This window comes from Stenella coeruleoalba, assembly GCF_951394435.1.
Source record: "Stenella coeruleoalba genome assembly, chromosome: 11".
NCBI classification, from domain to species: Eukaryota; Metazoa; Chordata; class Mammalia; order Artiodactyla; family Delphinidae; genus Stenella; species Stenella coeruleoalba.
In genome coordinates, this window is record NC_137157.1 from 50234402 (window position 1) to 50261330 (window position 26929).

The 26929-nt window shown below is 40.8% G+C and overlaps 2 protein-coding genes across 7 annotated transcripts in view; one reads left to right on the top strand and one right to left on the bottom strand.

Moving 5' to 3' along the window:
• The window catches only part of GRIP1 (glutamate receptor interacting protein 1), a gene marked incomplete at its 5' end in the record, with an annotated part of 698195 nt that extends 691986 nt beyond the window's left edge, over positions 1-6209 (top strand). For all 5 annotated transcript variants that reach the window (XM_079937948.1, XM_079937949.1, XM_079937950.1 and 2 more), the window contains 2 exons: positions 3130-3276; positions 5885-6209. In XM_079937948.1, the coding sequence (XP_079794074.1) occupies positions 3130-3276; positions 5885-6112 (375 nt within the window). In that variant the 3' untranslated portion in view covers positions 6113-6209. The remainder of the gene's footprint in view (positions 1-3129; positions 3277-5884) is intronic.
• Positions 6210-13308: 7099 nt separating this feature from the next.
• Positions 13309-26929, bottom strand: part of HELB (DNA helicase B) — a 47031-nt gene continuing 33410 nt past the window's right edge. For both annotated transcript variants that reach the window (XM_079935860.1, XM_079935859.1), the window contains exons 12-13: positions 24281-24775; positions 13309-19247 (exon numbers count right to left, since the gene is read on the bottom strand). In XM_079935860.1, the coding sequence (XP_079791986.1) occupies positions 19143-19247; positions 24281-24775 (600 nt within the window). In that variant the 3' untranslated portion in view covers positions 13309-19142. The remainder of the gene's footprint in view (positions 19248-24280; positions 24776-26929) is intronic.

Here is a 26929-nt window from a genome sequence, read left to right on the forward strand (position 1 = left end):
AATTGTTTTATGTATCCCTTAACTGCTTATTGTGCATACAGGTGACAGTACTACTTTTGTTTTTTAACCTCTCTACTGACTTTGTGTGTGGATGATTTCCTACCTTTGCTGTATGTTTGCCTGTACTGGTGAGCTTTTTCCTCCTGTAATTTTGTTTCTAGTTGTGACCCTTTATTTTTTCTGCCTAGAGAAGTTCCTTTAACATTTGTTTTAAAGCTGATTTGGTGGTGCTGAATTGTTTTAGCTTTTGCTTGTCTATAAAGCTTTTTATTTCTCTATCAAATCTAAGTGAGAGCCTTTATGCGTAAAGTATTCTTGCTTGTAGGTTTTTTCCCTTTCATCACTTTAAATATATTGTGCCACTCCCTTCTGTCCTTCAGTTTCTGCTGAAAAATCAGCTGATAGGCTTATGGGAGTTTCCTTGTATGTTATTTGTTGCTTTTCCCTTGCTGCTTTTAGTATTCTCTTTAATTTTTGTCATTTTGATTACAGTGTATCTTGGTTTTGTTCCTCTTTGGATTAATCCTGTATGGGACTCTCTGTGCTTCGTAGACTTGGGTACCTGTTTCCTTTGCCAGGTTAGAGAAGTTTTCAGCTATTATCTCTTCAAATATTTTCTTGGGCCCTTTCTCTCTTCTCCTTCTGGGACCCCCTATAATGCAAATATTAATATGCTTGATATTGTCCCAGAGGTGTCTTAAACTGTCCCCATTTCTTTTCATTCTTTATCTTTTTTCTATTCAGCAGCACTGATTTCTACTACTCTTGTCTTCCAGCTCACTGATCTGTTCTTCTGAATCATTTAGTCTATTATTAATTCCTTCTAGTGAATTTTTCATTTTAGTTATTGTATACTTAACCTCTGTTTGGTCATTCTTTATATTTTCTAATTCTCTGTTTAAAACTTTTAACTTCTCACTCTGTGCATCTATTCTTCTCCTGAGTTCTTTGATCATCTTTATGACTATTACTCTGAACTCTTTCTCGGGTAGATCGCCTATCTCCATTTCATTTAGTTCTTCTGGAGTTTTATCTTGTTCCTTGGTCTGGAACATAGTCCTCTGCCACTTTATTTTGTCTAAGTTACTGTTTGTGTTTTTATGTGTGTGGTAGCTTAATTACATTTCTCAACCTCGGAGAAGTGGCCCTTTGTAGGAGGTATCCTGTGCATCCCAGCAGTGTACTCCCCTTTCATCACCCAAGCTATATGCTCTAGGGGTTCCCCCTAAGAGGGCTGCATGGGTCCTTCTTTGTGGTAGGCTGAGTGTGTGGGCAGTCTGGTAGGCTTGGTTGGTTGCTAGACCCTACCTTGTGCAGATGCTGCTGGTACTGTTTAGTGGGGCCTTGTCACCAGGCAAGGTGACAAGGTTGTGCAACCCTAGTAGGTCTCGGGGTAGTGCTGGCTTACTGGTGGGCGGAGCCAGGGTCCCAAAGACTCTGGGGCTGTTGCCCACCCACTGGCAAGTGAAGCCGGATCCTGGGGTTAGTGCTGGACTACTGGCAGGAAGAGATGGTTCCTGGAGTCTGTTTGCGTGGCCCAGGGATCCCAGAGCTCGTTTCAGATCATTGGTTGGTGGTGGGGGGGGGGTTTCCTAATAGAGCTGGGTATGGGGTCTCTGGTGTCCAGAAGTTTGCATTGGCCTGCTAGTGGGGCGGGCCAGGCCTCAGCTGGCCCTGGGGTAGCGTCCAGCCTGCATTGTGGGATTGTAGCTGCTAGTGTCTGTCCCCTGGTGGGTGAGGCTGATCACGAGGCTAGTGCAGGCTTCCTGGAGAGAAGGGCTCAAGCCTACCCACTGGTGGGCGGAGCTGGGTCTTGGCGCTCTGGCGGGCAGGGCCCTGTCTTGGCGCGAGTCCAGAGGTGGCCGTGGACTGTTAGACAGCCTGTCTGCTGATGGGTGGGGCTGTGTCCCTGCCCAGTTAGTTGCTGGGCCTGAGGCTTCGCAGCACTGGAGCCTGCAGGCTGTAGGGTGGAGCCAGGGCTTGTTGCTGATGATCCAGTGTGTCAGCCACCAGTAGTGTTCATGTGGCTGAATGTTCCCCGATATGTCTGCCACCAGTGTCTGTGTCCCCAGGGTGAGCCACAGCCACCTCCCACCTCTCCAGGAGACTTTCCAAGACCAGCAGGCAGGTCTGGCCCAGGCTCCTATCAACTTGCTTCTTTTGCCCTGGGTCCTGGTGTGCGTGAGATTTTGTGTGTGCCCTTTAAGAGCGAAGTCTCTGTTTCCCCCAGTCCCATGGGGCTCCTGCACTTAAGCTCCACTGGCCTTCAAAGCCAATGCTATGGGGGCTCATTTCCCTGTTGCAGGAGCCCTGGGCTGGGGAGCCTGACTGTGGGGCTCAGAACTCTCACTCCTGGAGGAGAACCTCTGCAGTATAATTATTCTCCAGTTTGTGGATCACCCAGCCGGGACGTATGGGATTTGATTACATCACGAGTCTACTGGTGGTTCCATCTTGTTCCCTCTTTGCCTTTCGTTGTAGAAGATGTTTCCTGGTAGGTTCCAGTCTGTTTCATCTATGGTTGTTCTGCAGGTAGGTGTGATTTGCTCGTAAGAGGAGGTGAGCTCAGGACCTTTCTACTCTGCCGTCTTGGCTGCTCTCCCTTTTAAGACATTTCTTGCCCACAGTACTGAAGCACTGACTGGGATACTAGAGAAAATAAAATGGTGGACTTCCTGGCTCTTGCTCAAAGGCAGAGGATATGCTGAGCACTGAACACAGCACCAGGCACAGTGAACAGGAAGGAAAGGCCTTTGGCCTAATCCTGATATCCAGCTGCAAGGGGCTAACCCTGGCTTCTCCCAACACCTAGGGGTTGCTCCAGGAGAAGTGAACCTGCCCCTGGGAACTTCTCACCTATATACACCTGATGACTGCAAGTAAAAAAAAAAAAGAGAGCGACCAGAACTCTCCAGCATTTCTCCCCCTTTTCCAGGTCTGGGTGGGACTTGGCAAATTCCAAGGATTTTCCTAGAGAATGGAAAAAGCTTCAAGATTGGGGGGAGCAGCCTAATCTATTACAAATCTATTATATTGAAATTCGTTTGAAAAGATGGTTCATCAAGAAATTTCATAAGCAAAAGTCCTCAACCTACCTAAATATCCCCTTCACATTTTCTCATTTTCCAGGTGACCTTGTACAAGGGCTCTGACATGGAGGACTTTGGGTTCAGTGTAGCAGATGGCTTGCTGGAGAAAGGAGTATATGTCAAAAATATTCGCCCAGCTGGGCCAGGAGATCTTGGTGGCCTAAAGCCCTACGATAGGCTCTTACAGGTAAGACCTCAGATGGAATTTTATTTGGAAATTAATTTGGAAGTCGTATTTGATCAGTGTCCACCCATCCTCCTTTGCCTCAAGACGAGATTAGAGGCCCCTCCTATAGATAGGCACTTTTTCCTTTGGTAGAATTTACCGGTTACGGAAACGGCCTGTTTCCCTATATATATTCCCCAGCAGATTCTAAACTTCTTGAGAACAGGACTAGTACCTTATTCTCCCATTTCCCATTATACAGTGATCGATACCAGTATCTCACACAATGTCTAAAACCCAAAAGCTGAACCTTGTTTACTATTAAGTACTAGGAGTACTATGGTTGTCAGGTATAGTTTCATTGAGCAAAGCAAATTCCTGATCTTACGTACAGTTTTTAGAAAGAGCATTTTGCAGGAAGAGGAGGGGGGTTGCCATCAGTCTTGAAAGTACGTTCAGGTGAATGAGTCTGTCCCTAAACAGTTGCCTTTCAAAGCATGAGGTTGCACTGACTGGTTGGCTTTCAGACACGTGTTCACTGAGCAAGTTGTCACTGATGGATTAGGTAGTTTTAAAACCAATTCTGGTGATCTTTTTACCATGGCAATATAACAATTACTCTTGTCCTAAGAGTAAGGAACACGTTTATTTTCCATAGATACTCTAGTATTTGCTGAATAAATAACTATGGACAAGTTATTTGACCTGTCTTCCTAATCTATAAATTAGAGCTATACTTACTTTTATGGAAGATGAGGCTATAAAAGTAGACTGGACTCACCTTGTGAAGGGCCTTGAAAGCCAAGATAAAGCTCTTGGACTGTATTCTGGAGGTATGTTAATTTTCTAAGCAGAATAATGACATTTTATAATTTAGAAAGACGATACAATTATGTCATAGGTGGATTGGTGTAGGGTGAAGGGGAGGATCACAGGAAAGACGATCAGGTAGGTAAGGGTAAGACACGTGTACCAGACCTGAGTCTTTAATGCCTTCAGTGCATCCTGGCAGAGCCGTCTGTGAGGCAGGCGGCAGCTTGCATTTGTTGCTCAGGAGAGATGTTACAGCCAAAAGTAAAGATCTGGGCTACTGAAGGCATGGATTTGGATAAAGTTGCCTATGGTGGATTTCTAGTGAGGAAGAGAAGAGAACTAAAGATAGAATTCTAAGAAAAACAAAATTTAAAGGACGGGAAGAAGTAAAGGCAGGAAAGGACTGAAAGTGAGCAGTTAAAATGGTACAAAGGTCAAAAAAAGTGGTGTCATAAGAGCCAAGGAGGGAGTTTTAAGGATGAGCAGGCAAAGGCCAAAGGGGATGAGAACTCAAGACACCATTCCTGTGTTGGACAGTTGGGGTCATTTATATAATATATAAGGGTCAGGTCCCAGACCGAGAAGATTGGGGAGAGAGTGAAAAGTCAAGGAATGGAAGCAGCATGTAGATGATTCTTTAAACTTTTAGGGGGAAAAGAATAAGGAAACATAATCTCATACAGAGTCAAGAAAGAGAAAAACAAATACTGTATGCTAACATATAGTATGGCAACATACAGTATGGCAAGACTGATGGCAACACTGAGAATGTTATCTTATTTTTAAAATTCAAGACTAAGAATTTGAGAATGAAGAGTATTAAAATGAAGTTTATCTTGACTGATAGGCAAATCAAACTCATACTGCTTGACAGACATGTTTTGAAAACTGATTATATTGAGGGGTGTACAGCACATGTACATCTAAAAAAACAAATGGTTCTGAAGAACCTAGGGGCAGACAGGAATAAGATGCAGACATAGAGAATGGACTTAAGGACACAGGGAAGGGGAAGGGGAAGCTGGGATGAAGTGAGAGTGGCATGGACATATATATATACACTACCAAATGTAAAATAGATAGCTAGTGGGAAGCAGCCGCACAGCACAGGGAGATCAGCTCGGTGCTTTGTGACCACCTAGAGGGGAGGGATAGCTAGGGTGGGAGGGAGACACAAGAGGGAGGGGATATGGGGATATAAGTATACATATAGCTGATTCACTTTGTTACACAGTAGAAACTAACACAATGATGTAAAGCAATTATACTCCAATAAAGATGTTAAAAAAAAAAAATAAGGAAACATGAAAGACGATGAACGCATGTGTAAGCTGAGGAGGGGGTGGGCTCATGACCAAGAGAGGTAGTTCAGTGTCATGGTCAAGAGCACGAGCTTTGGAATCATCCAGACTGCCTGAGATTACATCCTCGCTGGACCACTTGCCAAGTTCTGATCTCAGGCAAATCTCTTAACCACTCTGTGCCTTACTTTCCTCATCTGTAAATTAGGGATAATATTTGGCACTTGGAGCATCTGCCATGAATAAGGCGATATGCTCAGCATGGGGACATTGGGATGTGTCCCTGTTCCCTGCTCTCAAGGGCCTTACAATTTAGTAGCAGAGAGTAAAGTAAGCCAATATCCATGTTATAGTGTGGTCAGGGCCAGGATAGACCTCTCTGTACAGAGTGCTCATTTTAAGCACTTTCAAGACTTGACTCAATCAACCTGTTGTGTCTGAAATGTTACTCTGGGTTTTGGGAATCATCTTATGTCTATAACAGTAATTCAAAGTGGCGCTTCTTGACCTTTCAGGTTAATCATGTCCGAACGAGAGACTTTGACTGCTGCCTTGTTGTGCCCCTCATAGCAGAATCTGGTAATAAGCTGGACCTGGTTATTAGTAGAAACCCCCTGGCTTCACAGAAGTCCATAGAACAGACTCTACCAGGAGGAGAATGGAGTGAACAGAACAGTGCTTTTTTCCAGCAGTCGAGCCACGGTGGTAATTTGGAGATACGAGAGCCCACTAATACATTATAGCGATGCTTTCTACAAAGCAGGACAAAAGACAATATCTACATGGTGCTAAAAAAAAAAAAAAAAAAATCCCTTTAAGATTTCTGTGACATTTGAAGCACAGATAATCATGTGGCATTAACTGCAAGCACAGGGGTCTTTTAAATCTCATGGCTCATGTTCACTTACCCTTTCAAGTTGAAGAGGTTTCTTTGTTGGTGATCACTATGGTATATGACAGGCAACCCCCTGCCAAGACCAAGGGTAGCGAAAAAGAAAAACAAGTAGGCCACCCCTCTCTACAGTTAACATCAGAGGAAATTTTTTACAGGTCCATCTTCCCATTCCTTTTTAAAAAGAGAAATATCTGTTTGAAAATGTTCTCTATGATAATTTCCTTAATTCACTTTGAAATCAGTTTCTTACCACAAAGTCATTCATGCAAGAATTTAACCAACAAGGCTTTTCATAAAGCTGGCTGTACTAGGAGAGCTAGTTTGGTGAACTGCTGGGACTGCTGCTATGGGAGGGGTACAGGTATAAAATCATCTTACAACGTTTCAGCAATGATGCACGTAGGCAACCATAATAGGTGGTGGTAAATGTTTTGCCCAAGTTTAGGAATGATTTTAACTAAGATGTATGCTATTCCCTATGCAACAGATTATCAAACAGGATATGTCTTGTGACCTGTTTTTTTTAAGGACACATTGTTAATAGTTGAAAAATCTGATAATGAATTAGGATGTTTAGCAACACTGAGAATTAGTTATCTTATTTTTAAAATTCAAGACTAAGAATTTGAGAATGAAGAGTATTAAAATGAAGTTTATCTTGACTGATAGGCAAATCAAACTCATACTGCTTGACAGACATGTTTTGAAAACTGATTATATTGAGGGGTGTACAGCACATGTACTTAAAAATGACACTGGACTGTCTCTTGTTCTGAGCCATGCCACTTACTGAAATTGTAAATACATTTTTTACAAAATGCATTGCCAATTATTACCATCCCTCAAAGCAATAAATTGTGACAGTTGCTTTTAATGTTCGTCAGCAACTGTTTTCATTTGTTCAGATATTTTGAATAGTTACACTAATAACTAACTGTTATTTGGTGAATATAAAAAAAATAGATCTGTATATTAATTGTAGAATCTCCATCCTGAAACAATTATTTTCCAAACGTTTTTATTTTGGTCAATAATTCAAACAACTGCTTAGGTAAAGCATTTGAACACTGTGTCCTTTGTTTAAGGAAAAAGTTCACCTTTCTTTTTTGTGCAAAGAAATATATTATTTCAATCATAGTTCAGAACTGCCAGGGCAAGAAAGTATAAAGCAGAATCATGTTAAGGAAAAAAAAAAGATCATGAGGGGAGTCACTTAAATATGTATTTTTATTTGTAACAAACAAGTATTAAACTGTAAAGTATTTTTGTACAAATTTAATACTTTAATAGCATGGTATTTATCGTCTATGTATGGTTTTGGGGAATTAAAAATTGTTGCAAATATTTGTATGGAAAAAAAAAACCTCTACCAAATGGAATAAACAGTGATTTTAAAAAGCCAAAAGAAAAACTTTTTTTTTTTGGTGCTTTGAATATATTTTAGTGTTCTAGACTGAGCCCTACACAATACCTATAGTTACATAATTTTCTACGGGGGAAGATTTTGCCATAAACTTGAAAAGCAACATGGAAGAGCTTAGGTTTTGAAATTTGATCTGGACTTGGGCAAGTCCAGCTCTGGTACTCACTCAGTGGTGGCATAAAATTTAATTACTTTGAGTCAGTTTCCCCACCTATAATACTGAAGGTCATATCTACATTCCAGTACTTTCATGAGAAGAGATGTGACACATATGTGAAAATGCTAAAACAGGAACACCTCCAAGACTCATGGTACATTTACTTTAGGTGACAAAGCTTGATCTTAAGGATCACATCTACCCTGAGAACATTATATGTATTCTATAAAATACATTTTCAAAAACTATTAAAATGTATAAATTTTCATCATGCTATCTTAAAAAAGAAAAAAACTATTACCTTATAGTCCCAACGTTTTCATTTTTGCAGATTGCCTAGCAGGCTTTGTAAATTCACAGGAACAAGGCAGGGTGTCCATTCTTGCCACTTCCATTTAACAGTATGACAAGGAAGTGAAATAAAAGGCAACTAGATTGGAAAGGAAGAAGTAAAACTCTACTTGCAGATGATACAATCTTGTGTATACAAAAACCTTAAGGAATCCACTAAAAAACCTATTAAAACTAATATGAGTTTAGCAAGATTACAAGATACAAAAATCAATTGAATCTCTATACTGTAGCAATGAACAAACCAAAAATAAAACAATTATATTCTATAAAGCACAGGAAGCTCAGCTTGGTGCTCTATGATGACCTAGTTGGGTGGGATGGGGGTGGGGTGGGAGGGAGGTCCAAGAGGGAGGGGATGTAGGTATACATATAGCCGATTCACTTCATTGTACAGCTGAAACTAACACAACATTGTAAAGCAACTGTACTCCAATAAAAAAATTATATTCTCATAGGATCAACAATAAAATACTTAGGAATAAATTCAATAAAAGTACAGAGTAGGTGTGGAAGACAGCAGAGTAAAAGACCCTGAGCTCACCTCCTCTCATGAGCACACCAAAGTAACAGCTAGCTGCAGAACAACCATCTGTGAAGAAGACTGGAACCTACCAGAAAAGATCTTCTACAACTAAAGATATAAAGAAGGTACCACAACAAGACAGACAGGAGGGGAGGACTTGAAGTATAATCAAATCCCATACCCCACATGTGGGTGACCCACAAACTGGAGAATAAATATACTGTAGAGGATCTCCCACAGGAGTGACAGCTCTGAGCCCCACATCAGGCTCCCCAGCCTGGGGGTCTGTCACTGGGAAGACAGATCCTCAGAGCATTTGGCTTTGAAGGCCAACAGGCCTTCACTGCAGGAGCCCCACAGGACTGGGGGAAACAGAGACTTCACTTTTCAAAGGGCACACACAAAATCTGACACACCAGGACCCAGGGCAAAATCAGTAATTTGATAGGAGCCTGGGCCAGACCTGCCTGCTGGTCTCGTAGACTGTCCTGGAGAGGCAGAGGGATGGCAGCAGCTCACCCAGGGGGACACAGACACTGGTGTCAGACACTGAGGAACATTCAATTGTGTGAACATGCCAGGTGGCTGACATGCTGGATCATTAGCACCAAGATCTGGCCCCATCCAACAGCCGGAAGGCTCCAATGCTGGGATGCCACAGGCCAAACAACTAACTGGGTGGGGACACATCCCCACCCACCAGCAGAGAGGCTGCCTAAGGGCTTCCTGAGCCCACAGCCGCCTCTAGACATGCCCCTAGGCATGGCCCTGCCCACCTGAGGGCCAATATCCAGCTCCACACACCAGTGGGAAGGCACCAGCCCCTCCCACCAGGAAGCCAGCCCAAGCCTCTAGACCAGCCTTACCCACCAGGGGGCAGACTCCAGAAAGAAGAAAGCTACAGTCCTGCAACACAGGCCAGACGCCACCCTAGGACTCGTTGGCCCCCTGCCCTGCCCACTAGCAGGCTAATACAACCTTCCAGACACTCTGGACCCATGACCAACTGTCAGGACTGGCCCCTGACAACACCAACAATCTGAAATGAGCTCTGAGATCCCTGGGCCCTGCAGGCAAACTCCAAGAAACACCTCTAACTGCTAGTAGTCTGGTACTACTCCCAGGGTCTGGCTTCACCTCTCAGTGGGCGGGCAACAGCCCCAGAGTCTTTGGGACCCTGATTCTGCCCACCCGTGTGCCAGCACTAGCCTCAGGGCCCATTAGGGTTCCACAACCAGCCACCTCACGACCAGGCCCCTCTAAAGAGCAGCCAGCAGCGTCCACGCAAGGCAGGTCTGTGCAAACAACCAGACTAGGCACCAGCCAAGCCTACCATACCACCCACATAGGCAGCCAAAACAGAAAGAGCCATGCAGCCCTCTTAGGGGGCACCTCCAGAGCATACAGCTTGGGTGACGGGTGGAGTGCACTGCTGGGACACACAGGACACCTACAGAGGGCCACTTCTCCAAGGGTGAGAAACGTAACTAACTTACCACGTACGTAAAAATATAAATAGCAATAGACAAAATGAGATGGCAGAGGACTATGTTCCAGACCAAGAAACAAGATAAAACTCCAGAAGCGGAGTTAAGTGAATAGGCAATCTACCCAAGAAACAGTTCAGGGTAATGATCATAAAGGTGATCAAAGAACTCAGGAGGAGAATGGATGCGCAGAGCAAGAAGTTAGGATTTTTTAACAAAGAATGAGAAAATATAAACAACAAAACTGAGATGAAGAGTACAATAACTGAAATGAAAAATACACTAGAAGGAATCAATAATAGACTACATGAGGGGCTTCCCTGGTGGTGCAGTGGTTGAGAATCTGCCTGCTAATGCAGGGGACACGGGATCGAGCCCTGGTCTGGGAGGATCCCACATGCCGCGGAGCAACTAGGCCCGTGAGCCACGGCTGCTGAGCCTGCGCGTCCGGAGCCTGTGCTCCACAACAAGAGAGGCCGCGGTAGTGAGAGGCCTGCGCACTGCAATGAAGAGCGGCCCCCACTCGCCACACTAGAGAAGGCCCTCGCACAGAAGTGAGGACCCAACACAGCAAAAGTAAATAAATTAATTAATAAACTCCTACCCCCAACATCAAAAAATAATAATAATAATAATAGACTACATGATACAAAAGAGTGGATCAGTGACTGGAAGACAGCGTAGTAGAAATCACTGCTGCTGAACAGAAAAAACAGTGAAAAGAAATGAAAACAGTTTAAGACACCTCTGGGAAAACATGAAGCACATTAATATTTGCATTATAGGGTTGCCAGAAGGAGAAAAGAAAGAAGGGCCCAAGAAAATATTTGAAGAGATAATAGCTGAAAACCATCCTAACCTAGGAAAGGAAACAGTCACCCAAGTCCAGGAAGCACAGAGTCCCATGGAGGATTAACCCAAAGAGGAGCACACCAAGACACACTATAATCAAAAGGACAAAAATTCAAGAGAGAATCCTAAAAGCAGCAAGGGAAAAGCAACAAATAACATACAAGGGAACTCCCATAAGCCTATCAGCTGATTTTTCAGCGGAAACTCTGCAGGCCAGAAGGGAGTGACACAATATATTTAAAGTGATGAAAGGGAAAAACTGACAACCAAGAATACTCTACCCAGGAAGACTCTCATTTAGATTTGATGGAGAAATCAAGCTTTACAGAGAAGTGAAAGCTAAAAGAATTCAGCACCACCAAACCAGCTTCACAACAAATGTTAAAGGAACTTCTCTAGGCAAAAAAGAAAAGGCCACCACTAGAAAAAAGAATTATGGAAGGAAAAAGTCCACCAGTAAAGGCAAACATACAGTAAAGGTAGGAAATCATCCACACACAAAGCTAGTAGGGAGGTTGAAAGATAAAAGTAGTAATATCACCCGTATCCACAATAAGCAGTTAAAGGATACCTAAAACAATTAGATGTAAAATATATCAAAACAGTAATAGTGAGGGGAGGAGAGTACAAATGCAGGGTATTTAAAATGCATTTGAAATTAAGAGAACAGCAACTTGAAACAATCAGGTATGTATACAGACTGCTATACAAAAACTTCATGGTAACCACAAACCAAGAATCTATAATAGATAAACACGCAAAAAAGAAAAAAGAATCCAAAATAACACCAAAAGTAGTCATCAAAGCACAAGAGAAGAGAACAAAAGAAGAAAGGGGAAGAAAAAGACCTACAAAAACAAATCCAAAACAACAAAATGGCAACAAGAACATACATAGCAATACTTACCTTAAATGTAAACAGACTAAATCCTCCAACCAGAAGACACAGACTGCCTGAATGTATACAAAAACAAGACCCGTATATATGCTGCCTACAAGAGACTCACTTTAAATCTAAAGACACATACAGACAAAGTGAGGGGATGGAAGAAGGTATTCCACAAAAATGGAAATCAAAAGAAAACTGGGGTAGCAATACTTACATCAGACAAAATAGACTTTAAAATAAAGACTGTTACAAGAGACAAAGAAGGCCACTACATAATGATCAAGGGATCCATCCAAGAAGAGGATATAACAATTATAAATATATATGCACCCAACATAGGAACACATCAATGTATAAGGCAATATTAACAGACATAAACAAGAAATCAACAGTAACACAATAATAGTGGGGGACTTTAACACTCCATTTACATCAATGGACAGATCATCCAGACAGAAAATCAATAACGAACCACAGGCCTTAAATAACACATTAGAACAAATGGACTTAACCCATACTTTTACAGCATTCCATTCAATAGCAGCAAAATACACATTCTTTTCGAGTGCACATGGAACATTCTCGAGGATAGATCACATGCTAGGCCACAAAACAAGCCTTGATAAATTTAAGAAAACTGAAATCATATCAAGCATCTTTTCCAACCACAACACTATGAGACCAGAAATCAACTATAAGGAAAAAAACTGTGAAAAACAAACACGTGGAGGCTAAACAATATGCTACTTAACAACAAATGGACCACTGAAGAAATAAAAGAAAAATAAAAAAATACCTAGAGAAAAATGAAAATGAAAACCTGATGATCCAAAACCTATGGGATGCAGCAAAAGCAGTTTTAGGAAGGAATTTTATAGTGATACAAGCTTACCTCAGGAAACAAGAAAAATCTCAAATAAACAATCTACCATTATGCTTAAAGCAACCAGAGAAAGAACAAACAAAATCCAAAGTTTGTAGAAGGAAAGAAAGCATAAAAAATCAGAGCAGAAATAAATAAAATAGAGACAAAAAAAAAATCAATGAAACTAAAAGCTTGTTCTTTGAAAAGACAAACAAAATTGATAAACCTTTAGCCAGACTCATCAAGAAAAAGAGATGGAGAGCCCAAATCAATAAAACCAGATATGAAAAAGAAGTTACGACTGATACCACAGAGATGCAAAGGATCATAGAAGACAGCTATGAGCAACTATATGGAAATAAAATGGACAACCTAAAAGAAATGGACAAATTCTTAGAAAGGTACAATCTCCCAAGACTGAACTAGGAAGAAATAGAAAATATGAACAGACCAATTACCAGTACTGAAATTCAATCAGTAATTTAAAAACTCCCAACAAAAGTCTGGGACCTGACGGTTTCATGCGTGAATTCTACCAAACATTTAGAGAACAGTTAACACCTATCCTCAAACTATTCCAAAAATTTGCAGAGGAAGGAACACTTCCAAATACTTCCTGAGACAGTGGTCTCAGACAAAGATATCACAGAAAAGAAATTACAGGCCAATATCACTGATGAACATAGATGCAAAAATCCTCAACAAAATACTAGCAAACTGACTCCAACAATACCTTAAAAGGATCATACACCATGACCAAGTGGGATTTATCCCAGGGGTGCAAGGATTTTTCAATATCTGCAAATCAATCAATGTTAACAAACTGAAGAATAAAAAGCACATGATCATCTCAATAGGTGTAGAAAATGCTTTTGACAAAGTTCAACACCCATTTATGATAAAAACTCCAGAAACTGGGCAAAGAGGGAACCGACCTCAACATAATAAAGGCAATGTATGACAGACACACAGCTAACATCATATTCAACAGTGAAAAGCTGAAAACTTCCCCTGTAAGATTAGGAGCAAGACAAGGATGCCCACTCTCACCACTTTTATTCAACATAGTTTTGGAAGTGCTATCCACAGCAATCAGAAAAGAAAAACAAAGGAGTCCAAATTAGGAAGAAGTAGAACTGTCACTGTTTGCAGATGACATGATAATATAGAGAGTAAATCCTAAAGATGCTACTAGAAAACTACTAGAGCTCATCAATGAATTTAGTAAAGTTGCAGGATTCAAAATTAACATACAGAAATCTGTTGTATTTCTATACACTAACAATGAACTACCAGAAAGAGATATTAAGGAAACTTTCCCATTTACCATCACATCAAACAGAATAAAATACCTAGGAATAAACCTATCTAAGGAAGCAAAAGACCTGTACTCTGAAAACTATAAGACACTGACAAAAGAAACTGAAGATGACACAAATGTAAAGATATACCACGTTCTTGGATTGAAAGTATCAATATTGTTAAAATGGCCATACTACAAAACGCAATCTACAGATTTAATGCAATCTCTATCAAATTACAGAACTAGAACAAAAAAAAATTTAATTTGTATAGAAACACAAAAGACCAAAACAGCCAAAACAAGCTTGAAAAAGAAGAACAAAGTTGGAGGAATCATGCTCCCTGGCTTCAGAGTATACTACAAAGCTACAGTCATCAAAACAGTATGGTACTGGCACAAAAACAAACACATAGATCAATGAAACAGGATACAATGCCCAGAAATAAACCCACACACTTACAGTCAATCTACGACGAAGGAGGCAAGAATATACAATGGAGAAAAGACAGTCTCTTCAATAAGTGGTGCTGGGAAAACTGGAGAGCTACATGTAAAAGAATGAAATTAGAACATTCTCTAACACCATATACAAAAATAAACTCAAAATGGATTAAAGACCTAAATGTAAGACCATATTTTAAAAGTCTTGGAGGAAAACATAGGCAGAACACTGTCTAACATAAATAGCAGCAATAATTTTTTTGGATCTGTCCCCTCGGGTAGTGGAAACAAAAGCAAAAATATACAAATGGGACCTCAATAAACTAAAAGCTTTTGCACATCAAAGGAAACAAAATGAAAAGACAACCTATAGAATGGGAGAAAATATTTGCAAATGATGTCACTGACATGGTATTAATTTCCATAATATGCAGACAGGTTATAGAGCTCAATATGAAAAAAAAAAAGAACCCAATCAAAAAATGGGCAGAAAACCTAAATAGATATTTCTCTGAAGAAGACATGCAGATGGCCAACGGGCACATGAAAAGATGTTCAACATCGCTAATTATTAGAGAAATGCAAATCAAAACTACAATGAAGTAATCATTTCACACCGGCGGTCAGAATGGCATCACCCAGAAGTCTCCAAATAATAAATGCTGGAGAGGGTGTGGAGAAAAGGAAACTCACCTGCACTGTTGGTGGGAATGTAAATTGGTGAAGGCACTATGGAGAACAGTATGGAAGTTCGTTAAAAAACTAAAAATGGAGTTACCATATGGTCGAACAATTCCACACCTGGGCATATATCCAGAGAAAACTCTAATTCAAAAAGATACATACATCCCTATGTTCATACCAGCACTATTTACAGTAGTCAAGACATGGAAGCAACCTAAACGTCCATGGATAGATGAATGGATAAAGAAGATGTGGTATGTGTGTGTATATGTATATATATATATATATATATATATATATATACACACACACACACATATACGTATACAAACACACACACACACACACACACACATATACATATAATGGAAGATTACTCAGCCATAAAAAAGAATGAAATAATGCCATTTGCAGCAACATGGATGGACTTAGAGATTATCATACTAAATGAGGTCAGACAACAATAAATATTATACGATATCACTTACATGTGGAATCTTAAAAAATAATAGAAATGAACTGATTTACAAAACACAAACAGACTCACAAAGAAAACAAACTTATGGTTACCAAATGGGAAAGGGGTGGGGATGGATAAATTAGGAGTTTGAGATTAGCACATACACACTACTATACATAAAACAGATAAGCAACAAGGACCTATTGTATAGCACAGGGAACTATATTCAATATCTTTTAATAACCTTCAATAAAAAAGAATCTGAAGGGCTTCCATGGTGGCGCAGTGGTTGAGAGTCCGCCTGCCAGTGCAGGGGACATGGGTTCGTGCCCCAGTCCGGGAGGATCCCACATGCCACGGAGTGGCTGGGCCCGTGAGCCATGGCCGCTGAGCCTGTGCATTCGGAGCCTGTGCTCCGCAATGGGAGAGGCCACAACAGTGAGAGGCCCACGTATCGAAAAAAAAAAAAAAGAATATACTATGTATCTATAAATACTGATAACTCAATCACTTTGCTTTACACCTGAATCTAACACATTGTAAATCAGCTATACTTCAATTAAATAACAGCACAAAACTATACTCTGAAGCTATAAAACATTGTTGAAAGAAATGAAAGAAGACATAAATAGAAAGACATCCCATGTTTATAGATCAGAAGACTTAATATTGTTAAGATGGCAATACTCCCCAGATACATAGATTCAACACAATCCCAATCAAAATCCCAGTTGGCTTTTTTGTCAATAAAATTGACAAGCTGATCCCAAAATTCATACAAAAAGCAAGGGACCCAGAAGAGCCAAAAAATCTTGAAAGAGAGGAGTAAATTGAAGGACTCACATTTCTTGATTTCCTTTTTCTTTGGCTGTGCCGCACAGCATGCAGGAATCTTATCTTAGTTCCCTGACCAGGGATTGAACCTGCACCCACTGCAGTGGAAGCGTGGAGTCTTAACCACTGGACCACCAGGTAAGTCCCCACATCTGTTGTTTTCAAACCTGCAAAACTAATGAAGACTCATGGTGCTGGCATAAGGACAGATGTTTGGATCAATGGAATAGATAGAGAATCCAGAAATAAACCCTCACATTTATAATCAACTGATTTTTTGACAAGGATGCCAACACAATTCAATGGAGAAATAGTCACTTCAAGAAATGGAACTGGAACAACTGGAGAGCCACATGCAAAAGAATAAAGTTGGGCTCCTACACCACCATATAAAAAAAATTAACTCAAAATGAATCCAAGAGCTCAATGTAACACCTAGCACTATTTAACTCTTGTAAGAAAAAACAGGAGTAAGCCTTCATGACTTTAGATAAGCATTGGATTCTCAGATGTAGCACCAATAGCACAAGCAATAACAACAACAAAAGTACATACACTGGACATCATCACAATTAAAAAATTTTGTAAATGTTTCTCATGAGACTGGTATGTAGAATATACTAAGAACTCATACTCAATAATAAAAAGGAAAATAACCCAATTTTTAAGTGGACAAAGGATCTGAATAGACATTTCTCTGAAGACATACAAATGGCCAATAAGCACATGAAAAGGTGATCAACATCATTAGTCATAAGGGAAAAGCAAATCAAAACCATTATGTCACTTCATATCCACTAAGACGGCTATAATTAAGAAGTCAGATAATAACAAGTGTTGGAGACAATGGAGAAACTGGAACCCTCACACACTGCTGGTGTAAATATAAAATGGTACAGCTGCTTTGGAAAACAGTTTAGCAGTTCCTCAAAAGGTTAAACATAGAGTTACCATATGACCAGCAATTCCATTCCTAGGTATATACTTAGAAGAAATGAAAATATATACCCACACAAAAACTTGTACACAGATGTTCATAGCAACGTTAGTTATGATAGCCAAAAAGAGGAAACAACCCACATGTCCAGCGACTAATGAATGGATAAATTCAACATACCATATCCATACAATGGAATATTTCGTAATAAAAAGAAATGAAGGCCTTCTGCCTCACTGCACTACTGAAAGCAGGATAGGTCATGAGCAACTCTACTAGAGCTACGTGCAAAAATTCAGCCAAGGTTCCTGATCTCGCCACATCCGCTCAAACCAGCATGGTCTGATCTGGAAATATTACCTCAATATATGCCGCCAGTTTTTCCATCAGTACACGAAAGATATAGGTTTCATCAAGCTGGATAAAACGACACTCCTTGAATGAATTATCCAAGACATATACCCAATAAAAGAAATAATGCTAGTTCTTTGTACATAATTTTTTAAACTTTGAAAAAGGGAGAGGGATGAAGCACTGTTACATGTTACAATGTGGATGAAGTCTGAAAACATTATTCTAAGTCAAAGAAGTCAGTAACAAGGGATCATATATTGTATGATTCCATTTATATGAAATGTCTGAAATAGGCAAATCAATAGAGACAAAATGGATTAGCAGTTCTAGGGCTGAAGCGGAAAAGGGATTAGAGCTAAGAGGTACAGGGTTTCCTTGGGGGATGATAAAAATGTCCTAAAATCAATTGTGGTGTTGGTTGCACAATTCTGTGAATTTACTAAAAGCCACTCAACTATGTAAACGGGTGAACTGCATGTGAATTATAGCTCAGGAAGGCTATTTTTAAAACACTGGGATAACAGGTAAATTTTTCCTAACTTTTTCTTTTACCATTTAATAATAAATTAAACTCAAAAAAAATCAAATCACTGAGGAAAACAAATTTTTCAAAGTGGAATATCTTTAAAACAATATACTCTCAGAAGAAATGATAGATGACATGATAGACATATTAGCTAATGCTACAGGGGTAATTATATTGCAATACAGAAGTAGTGAATCCACATGATGCACACCTTAAACTTACCCAGCGTCCTATGTCAATTATATCTCAAATTATGAAAACAAAAACAAAACCCCATGTGCTTCCAGCTCAGCAGGAATTTCCAGGAAAATGTACCAGGTGGGCCCAGGCAGCAGTGATGGAGCAAGTAGCAGACTTGCGAGATGACCACTTTGCAGAAGACACAATGTCCTAGGATACGTGTCAATAATTTAAGAGATATAATTACAGTTTATCTTTACCACTGCTTCAACCCAATGGCAAAGATCACCCACAACGATGATGGAAATTAATAAGGCATTATTCTAAAAATTAAACATTTTTAAAAATACAGAGGTTTTTTTAAAAAAATATATAACATATTTTTCCCTCATATATGACCAGTGCTGTCAGTTCTCCTGATGACAGATGTCAAAATCACTAGGGTTTTCTTTGATGAAATGATTTTAAAACATCTGCTAACACAAATGCCTTAAAATAAAACCCCAGTTAATAGACATCCTCTTTTGTCTTGATCCTTTGAAGCTATGATGTTCATTTTGTGTTGAATGGAAAAAAATAGACAATTACTTTGAGCAATCTGAAATAAAACTAAGTTTCCTGATTATTTGTAGGTTTGAAAAGTTGCCTGGGGGTTAAACTATTTAGTCTCAAATTCTGAAGTTTAGAAGACACTTGTGGAGATGATTCTTCCACCTGTTGGAACAACAATAAAAATAAAGTTAATTTTATAAAAATATAGTCAGTCTACCCTATGTAATTCTATTCCCTCTGACTGCTTCTTAGAAGACATCATACATTTTCCCACCCCGTGGAAGCCTGGAGCAGACCAGAGCCATCAGCTGTCATCCTGCTTTTGCTCACTGTGGTAACGCCACTACCCACTTCCAGGACTGGCATGTAGAAGTCACTGTTTGCTAACTGAGTACATACATTTAATTTCTAAAAGTGCGGACAGGGTCCACTACATAATTTGGCAGTGCAAAATTAAAATGTGGGCCCCTTGTTCAAAAATTAAGAATTTCAAGATGACAAGCAGAGAACATTAAAACAAGCATGGGTTCCTTCTAAGCACGAAGCCCTGTATGACTGACTGCCCAGCCTGCACGTCCACGACGCCAGCTGTAGGTGTGGTTAAGACGATACACTGCAAGTACACCTCAAGTATACTCTTGGTACTGTTAGTGATTCCCAAGCACCAGTCAATGGACCAGTACAGTCATGAAGAAGATTCACCACCACAGGGAAAGAGAAAAATTAGCAAAATTCAACTCATCATTCATCATGCTAAATCTGTTCAATTTAGAGGACGGTGATGGTTAATTTCATGTTTTAACTTGGCTAAGCCACAGTACTCCGATATTTGGTTGAATAATACTGTTCTAGATGTTTCTTTGAAGGTATTTTTTAGATGAGATCAACGTTTAAATCAGCCGACTGAGTAAAGTGGATTACTCTCCATAATGTAGGTGGGCTTCATCCAATCAACTGAAAGCCTTAACAGGAAAAAGACTGACCTCCCCCCAGGAGGAAGGAATTCTGCCAGCAGACTACCTTCGGAACTTGAAATGCAACATCAACTCTCCTCTGAGTCTCCTATCTGCCAGCTCACCTGCAGATTTTGGACTCTACTAATACCAGCCTTCACAATGACATAAGCCAACTCCTTAAAATAAACTCAGATAGATAGGTTAAATTAAATAGCCTAGATAGATAGATAGATAGATAGATAGATAGATAGATAGATAGATAGAGACACACCCTATTGGTTCTGTTTCTCTAGGGAACTCTGAGTAAGACAAGGACTTTCTTTATTCAGGGACTATGTAATTATGTCTTTCCTAGCTTTTTTTATTTTTAAGTAAAAATGTCATTTTCTTTCAAAAAATTCTGGAAATCCTGCTTTAAACATGATAAATTTTAGCAATATTTTACCCATATGTTTTTATTTTAAAGGTCATTTTTGTCACCCATCCCTTTTTTTCTTTGATGGTGGCAGGCTAGGCAAAAGGAAAAAAAATAATCAGGTCAACATTTTCTTTGAGGACTTTTCTCCAAACCCAAAGCTATTAATTGACAGAAAAGCAAAAGCTTTTTTCTAGGAGGGAGGGGCTCAGGTATTTTAGTCATTGGTATTTGTAGAATCTCAATACTGGTTTAGCTCTTATGTAGCAATACAAATGTGAAGGATGGATATGTGGGCAGCCCTTGTCATCGAATTTGATCTTTCACAAATGACACATCTCAATGCATCTGAAAGTCTAGAATTACGAGACAAAGAGGTCCCTAATTTATAGAATTCCTGAAGCTTTGAATTCTAGTTTCCTCATTTCTAGGGATTCCTGTAAATGCCACATACTTGTCGCAAACCTTGTGAGAAAACTCATCCTCTTCAGTTAGAGGACTTTGCTTATACTGCTGCCATCATGCAGTGGGAACAACCCACACTGGGCAGCCCCCCAGTGTCACTCTGCGCTCCAGACCTTCAGGGACATTAGCCTCCCCCGGAGCTTAAAAGCTTTGGCAAGCTCAAAACTGATGATGAATAGTGCTGCCAATTTCTCTTCGTACCATCCTCTAAACCATGATTCCCCCACCCCATGTTGGTGCTAAGAAATAAAAAGCAAGAAACTTTTAGAAAAAGACTCTTTCCTTGGAACTGCTTCTGTTTTCTGCTCCAGGTCAAAAGCTTTATTTAATCCCAGGGTCTTTGTAAGAGGTAACATAGTTAATTAAAAAGAAAAAAAAAAAAGATGCTTTGTTGAGATGGAAATTCCATCTCAGCAGAGTTGATCTCGAGTACTGAATGAAACTTAGAATCAGCAGTGATCCCACTATTTTGAAGAAGAAAAAAAGGGAAAACTTTTTTTCTGCTATGTCCACTTTTATCACTTTCTTTTTTATGGCTGAGTAATATTCCATTGTATGCATGTGTATACATATATGTGTGTATACACACACACACACACACACACACACACACACACACACACACACACACACACACACACACACACACACACACACACCCCACCATGTCCCCAATCCTATCTAAGGGAAACTCCTCTACTTATGCTCCGGAGTTTCCCATCTCACCCACTTCAGGACTCCATTCCTACAATTATCCCCTCTCTCTGAATCATGAATTTCTTGTTTTCCATTGGACCATTCCATCAATACCCTAGGCTGCTTTAATGTACCCATCCAAAATCAATCAATCAATAAATCCTTCCTTGACCATGAGTCCTCCATCCAGATACAGCCCTATCTCTCTGCTCCTTTTCATAGCAACCTTCAAGAACCCTGCCTCTACTGCTTCCTCCACTCTCTCACCCCCTAGTCTCTGACCAGTCCACCCTAGATAGACTTTTGTCCCCTCCCACCACCCTAGTCTTCCTTTTCTCTCACTCATACTTCTTTTCAGTCACCTTTGCCAGTTCCTCCTCTGCCAGACCTCTGAAAGTTAGGAGTACCCCCAGAACTCAGTCTTAGGGCCTCCTCCTCTATCTGTGGCATCTCCTGAAATTAACCCACCACTATATGCTAATGACTCCTAAATGGACATTTCCCTCCCTAACCTACCCTGAGGCTCTAAACTTCTCTACCAACCACTGCCTTTCTCAACAAGTCCACATATACGTCTAATTAATAACTTAAACAGAACATGCCGAAAGAGAACTCTCCACTTCCCCAAACCCAGCTCTCCTATTATCTTTCCCATCTCAAGAAACGGCACTACAATTCACCAACTTGCTTCAGGCAGAAATCCAGGAATCGTCCTGGGTCACTGTTTGTTTTATCCCCTCACATCCCATCAGCAAGTCAAACAGACTCCATCTCCAACAGGCATCAAGAATCCAACCACTTCTCATCACCCTCGCTGCTCTTTCACTGCTCTCCCTGGGACAACCCTGACTGGTCTTCTTGCTTCCCACCTTCCTTTCCACAGGTCACTCTCCACAGCAGAGAGATGGTTGTCAAGCACACATCATATGATACCGCACCTTTGCTTAAAGCTCTCCAATGGATTCCCGTGGCAAGTAGGATAAAGTCCCAGCTGCCTCCTGTAGTTCTGCCTATCTCTCTGAGATCATCACATTTTCTCTCTTTCTCATTCGCTAGGCACACTGGTCTCCCTTCCCCTTCCAATAAGGTCATTCCTTCTCAGCTTTGCATGTTCTGCACCCTCTGCCTGGGATGCTCTTCCTCAGGGCCTCAACCGGCTGGCTTCTTTGCATCATTTAGTGCTCAGCTCACACGTAACCTCCTCAGCAAGGACTTACCAGACCACCATGGCAGAATAGCACCTCCTGCCCCCCTATTCCTACCGACCATGCCCTACCTCATTACCTGTATTTTCTTCATAGAATCTTTCTTGACCTGAAAACTTTTCTGTGGTATGGATTGCCTATGACCCACCGGTACAATGTAATGGCCATGAAGCCAGGGACCTGTCTGTTTCTCTCCCTCCAACATTTAGATCAGTGACTAGCAGAGGAGCTATGTTTTTGGGGGTTTTTTTCAAATGCTGAAAGAGAGGAGGCAGAGAAAAGGAGGAATCCAAGAAAAACCAAAAGGAAGAGATGAGAATAAGTTTGGTTCAGTTGTAGTGAATGAATGAAGACTAGATTGACTAAAGAAGAAGAAAAAAAAAAAGGAATAGTGGGAAATAAATGAAATGATGCTGGGAAAGATGGAATCGAACAGAGAAAGGTCTCAAATGCCAAGACAGATTGCCTGGAATTTATGCAGTAGGAACTAGGGAGCCACTGAAGCCACTGAACTTCTGAATGCCCAGTGCCTGGAATGCAATGGACAGCTGAAAACTATTTGTTGACCAGATCACCAGTGCAAAGGTGACAGCTAAAACTGAGAGAATGGGATCAGTTCTCAAGGGAAGGAAGTCCTGAGCCTGGGGGAGATGTCTCCAGTCAGAGGAAGGGAAGAAAAGGAGGGAAGACATGAAGGGGAGACGAGCCAGAGATGGAGGGGAAGTATCAGAGGGAAAGGGAACACTGAAACCAAGGGAAGGAAACGTGGCAACAGCAACTGCAGTTAAAAATGTTAACTGGGGCTTCCCTGGTGGTGCAGTGGTTGAGAGTCCGCCCGCCGATGCAGGGGACACGGGTTCGTGCCCCAGTCCGGGAAGATCCCTCATGCTGTGGAGCGGCTGGGCCTGTGAGCCATGGCCACTGAGCCTGCGCGTCCAGAGCCTGTGCTCTGCAACGGGAGAGGCCACAACAGTGAGAAGTCTGCGTACCGCAAAAAAAAAAAAAAAAAAAAAAATGTTAACTGTCAGGGGGGAAAAGTCCAGAATGAGACCTAAGAAAAGGCCTCTGAAGTTGATAAGAAGATGACTGGCACCAACCACTTCAATGGAGCTGTGGGGATAAAAATGGGACCATGGCCTGCGAAAGGAAGGGGAAGGTGATGAGGAAGACGAGGAAAGAAGATGCAGAAAGACTAGGAAGTTTCTGCTGGCATGCCGCCTCCACCCCTCCACCGACGCTGTCCAGAGTGCTAGCCTCAAGCAGAGGGAGAAACATCCAACCAAGATCAAGCTAAGATCCACCAGGATATATAGAAATAGAGAGGAAATGGGACAGAGGTGACGGGAACACTTGTTTTTTAAGTCCTGCAGCACTATGTGGCATTAACAAAAATACGCAGTCATTTATAAGCACACTGAGGCCAGCAATATTTAAATAAAACCTGAACATCAGTCCTACCATGAGAATTTTGTTTGGACTTGCAGTGGCATTCATGCAACATGTTCTTTTGGACCCTCTTGACTGTGATGGATCCTCAGTTGTATGCACTTCATCAGATGAAGATAATTTCCATCCTTCAGCAAAGGCAAACAGCGTGTCATCAGCCACAGAGGCCCTCCTTCTGGGGACGTAATCTGTCACCCTGTCATCTGTGGCTGTAGGGAGTGGGGATGCTGATGGACGTGTGCTGGGTCTCCTGCTGTCTTCAGAGCTCTTTGATGGGGATGCAGACTCTGCTGGAGATGCACAGCTCTCGGAGAGCTTGTTTTGCAAAAAATGTTTTAAACGAGTTTTTCTGGGAACACTGTTTTTCATAATTGCGCTCCGAAGCTGAGACTCTTCTGCAATGACGTATACTCTGCAGCGGCCCCGGGTCACCGCTGTGTACACGTGCTGCCAGTGCTGGCGGCCCGCCTTCCCAACCACATACACGACTGTCTTCTCCTCTGACCCCTGAGGAAATAATGCACGAAGGAGATTTAATACTGCATAATGGGTTCATGTCTCTGGAGAGTCTACAAAGGCAGAAAGGAGACAAGTCCTCAAAGTGCTCTCAAGAGCATTCTACCTGGCCAGAGTATTCAAATGAATGCATCTGATGGGTTCCATTTTATTCATTATCCTGGAATTCCCATTTTCTAATTACGCTGCTAAGTTTGGGTGTCATAGATCCAAAACTGGCATGTAGAAACCCAGCAATAAACTTTAAACTTCACGCAGTGCTAAATCTCCCTTAATAAAAGAATTTGAAACGGCTGTATGGGCTTTATGCATAGATGTCTTACTCCACTGTTACTTACATAACAAAAAACAGACACCTGAAATATCTAATAATAGGAAATAGATAAATATATATATGTATATATTTATTTTTCTATATCATGTATCTATATATGTTACAAACATCAGATATGCTTTAAAATATAACAAAATTTTAAAAACTTGATACATATATATAAAAAAAAGATCACAACCAGGTAACACAAAATAAAATTACTCTGATCAAAAATACGAAGTGCACATAAAGATGTAACAAAAACAAAGTAAATGACAAAGCAAGAAGGGAATCCTACCAAAAATTTAACCAGTCTGTTTCCAAACAGAGGGCCTATGGATGACTTTTTTTTCCTACTTTCCGTATTTTTCCAGTGTTGAACCATTTATTACTCTTATCAAGATAAGACAAAAGAGAATGACGAACCTTTGTTTCTTGGGTGTAACAAACCAAGAACTATACTACAGGCAAGAAAAATGCCCAATGTCACAGTGTAACTGTGAGAAAACAATTTCAAGAAAACAATAACAAATTGTGGTTATTCTTAGTCCCTGTATTTTCAGTGCCAATATAAACTAAGAAGGGGTTGGAGCCATTCTCTCTCCCAACGCTCCCACATTCCTCTGCCTGAAAGAGGAATTGTGGGGAGACAAACAACAAGATGAGGCATGTAGAAAATACACATCTGCACTAAAAACAAAACCTTGTACATACCAAGCACGTCTACCTTGCTGGACACAGAGAGTTTAAACCAACACTTCAGATTATAAAAGTTTGATAAATACTTCCTTCCAATGCTGCCGAATCTCAGAAATGAATGTAAATGATACTTAATTCTACAAATGTTAAACACATTAGCTAGATATACAGCACCATCCCCCCATGCCCCCATGGACTTTATACTTTACACTGTATTTTTGTAAACAGGTAAACGTCTACCTAAACTTAACTGAGTTCTTAATCATCAATTAAATATCACTGAGAAAAATCTAATAGCCTCATAATCAGTCTCCCTGTACCCACATTTACTGCAATACACTGTCCTCACAGATAGCAGCCACAGTGCTATTTGTCAAATGCAAATCTAGTCACATCAGATTCTGCTTAAAACCCATTAATGGCTCCCAGGCTCTCAAAAAAAAAAGTCCTAACTCCTTAATATGGCTCCTACAGCCCTTCAAGAGCCAGCCTTGGCCTTTCCCCTCCTTCCTTTCCCCCTTCCTTCCCATGAGCCAGGCTCCCTCAAGCACAAAGAACTTGCTTGTGATCCTGCCTGTGCTCCCCAGTCCCTGGCCTCCAACTGGCCTACTTCCGGATTAGCTGCCTGATCCGTGTACTTTCCAGCGCCCTGTACTTCCTCTATCACAGTATTTTTACCTGACTGGACTGTCACCAACTGCCTTCTTAACTGTACTCCTCACTGGACTGTAAGCTCTGTGAAGGCAGGACCACATCTGTCTTGCTCACTGTTCTTTATCAGGTGTCTCATTGAGTGAATGAGGATAAAAATTAGACTGTCAGCCAAAGCCGTCCTCCGAAAGTGGGACACGGGCACCTACCTTCACCTCACAACCTGCTATTAATCATTTGCCCGTGTCCTTAAATCTTCCTCAAATCATTAAGAACTGTCCAACTTCTTAAAGGAGGCAAGTTTTATTTATTTACTTCTGTAAATTTGTTCTAAAACTCAACAACTGGTACGAATAGACACAAACCATTAATGCCCTTCATGAGTTTGTGGACCTAGAATCTGAAAGTCTATATGGACCTTAGAGTGGGGGTCAAAAAACTTTTTCTGTGAAGGGTCAAAGCATCAGTATTTTAAGCTTTGT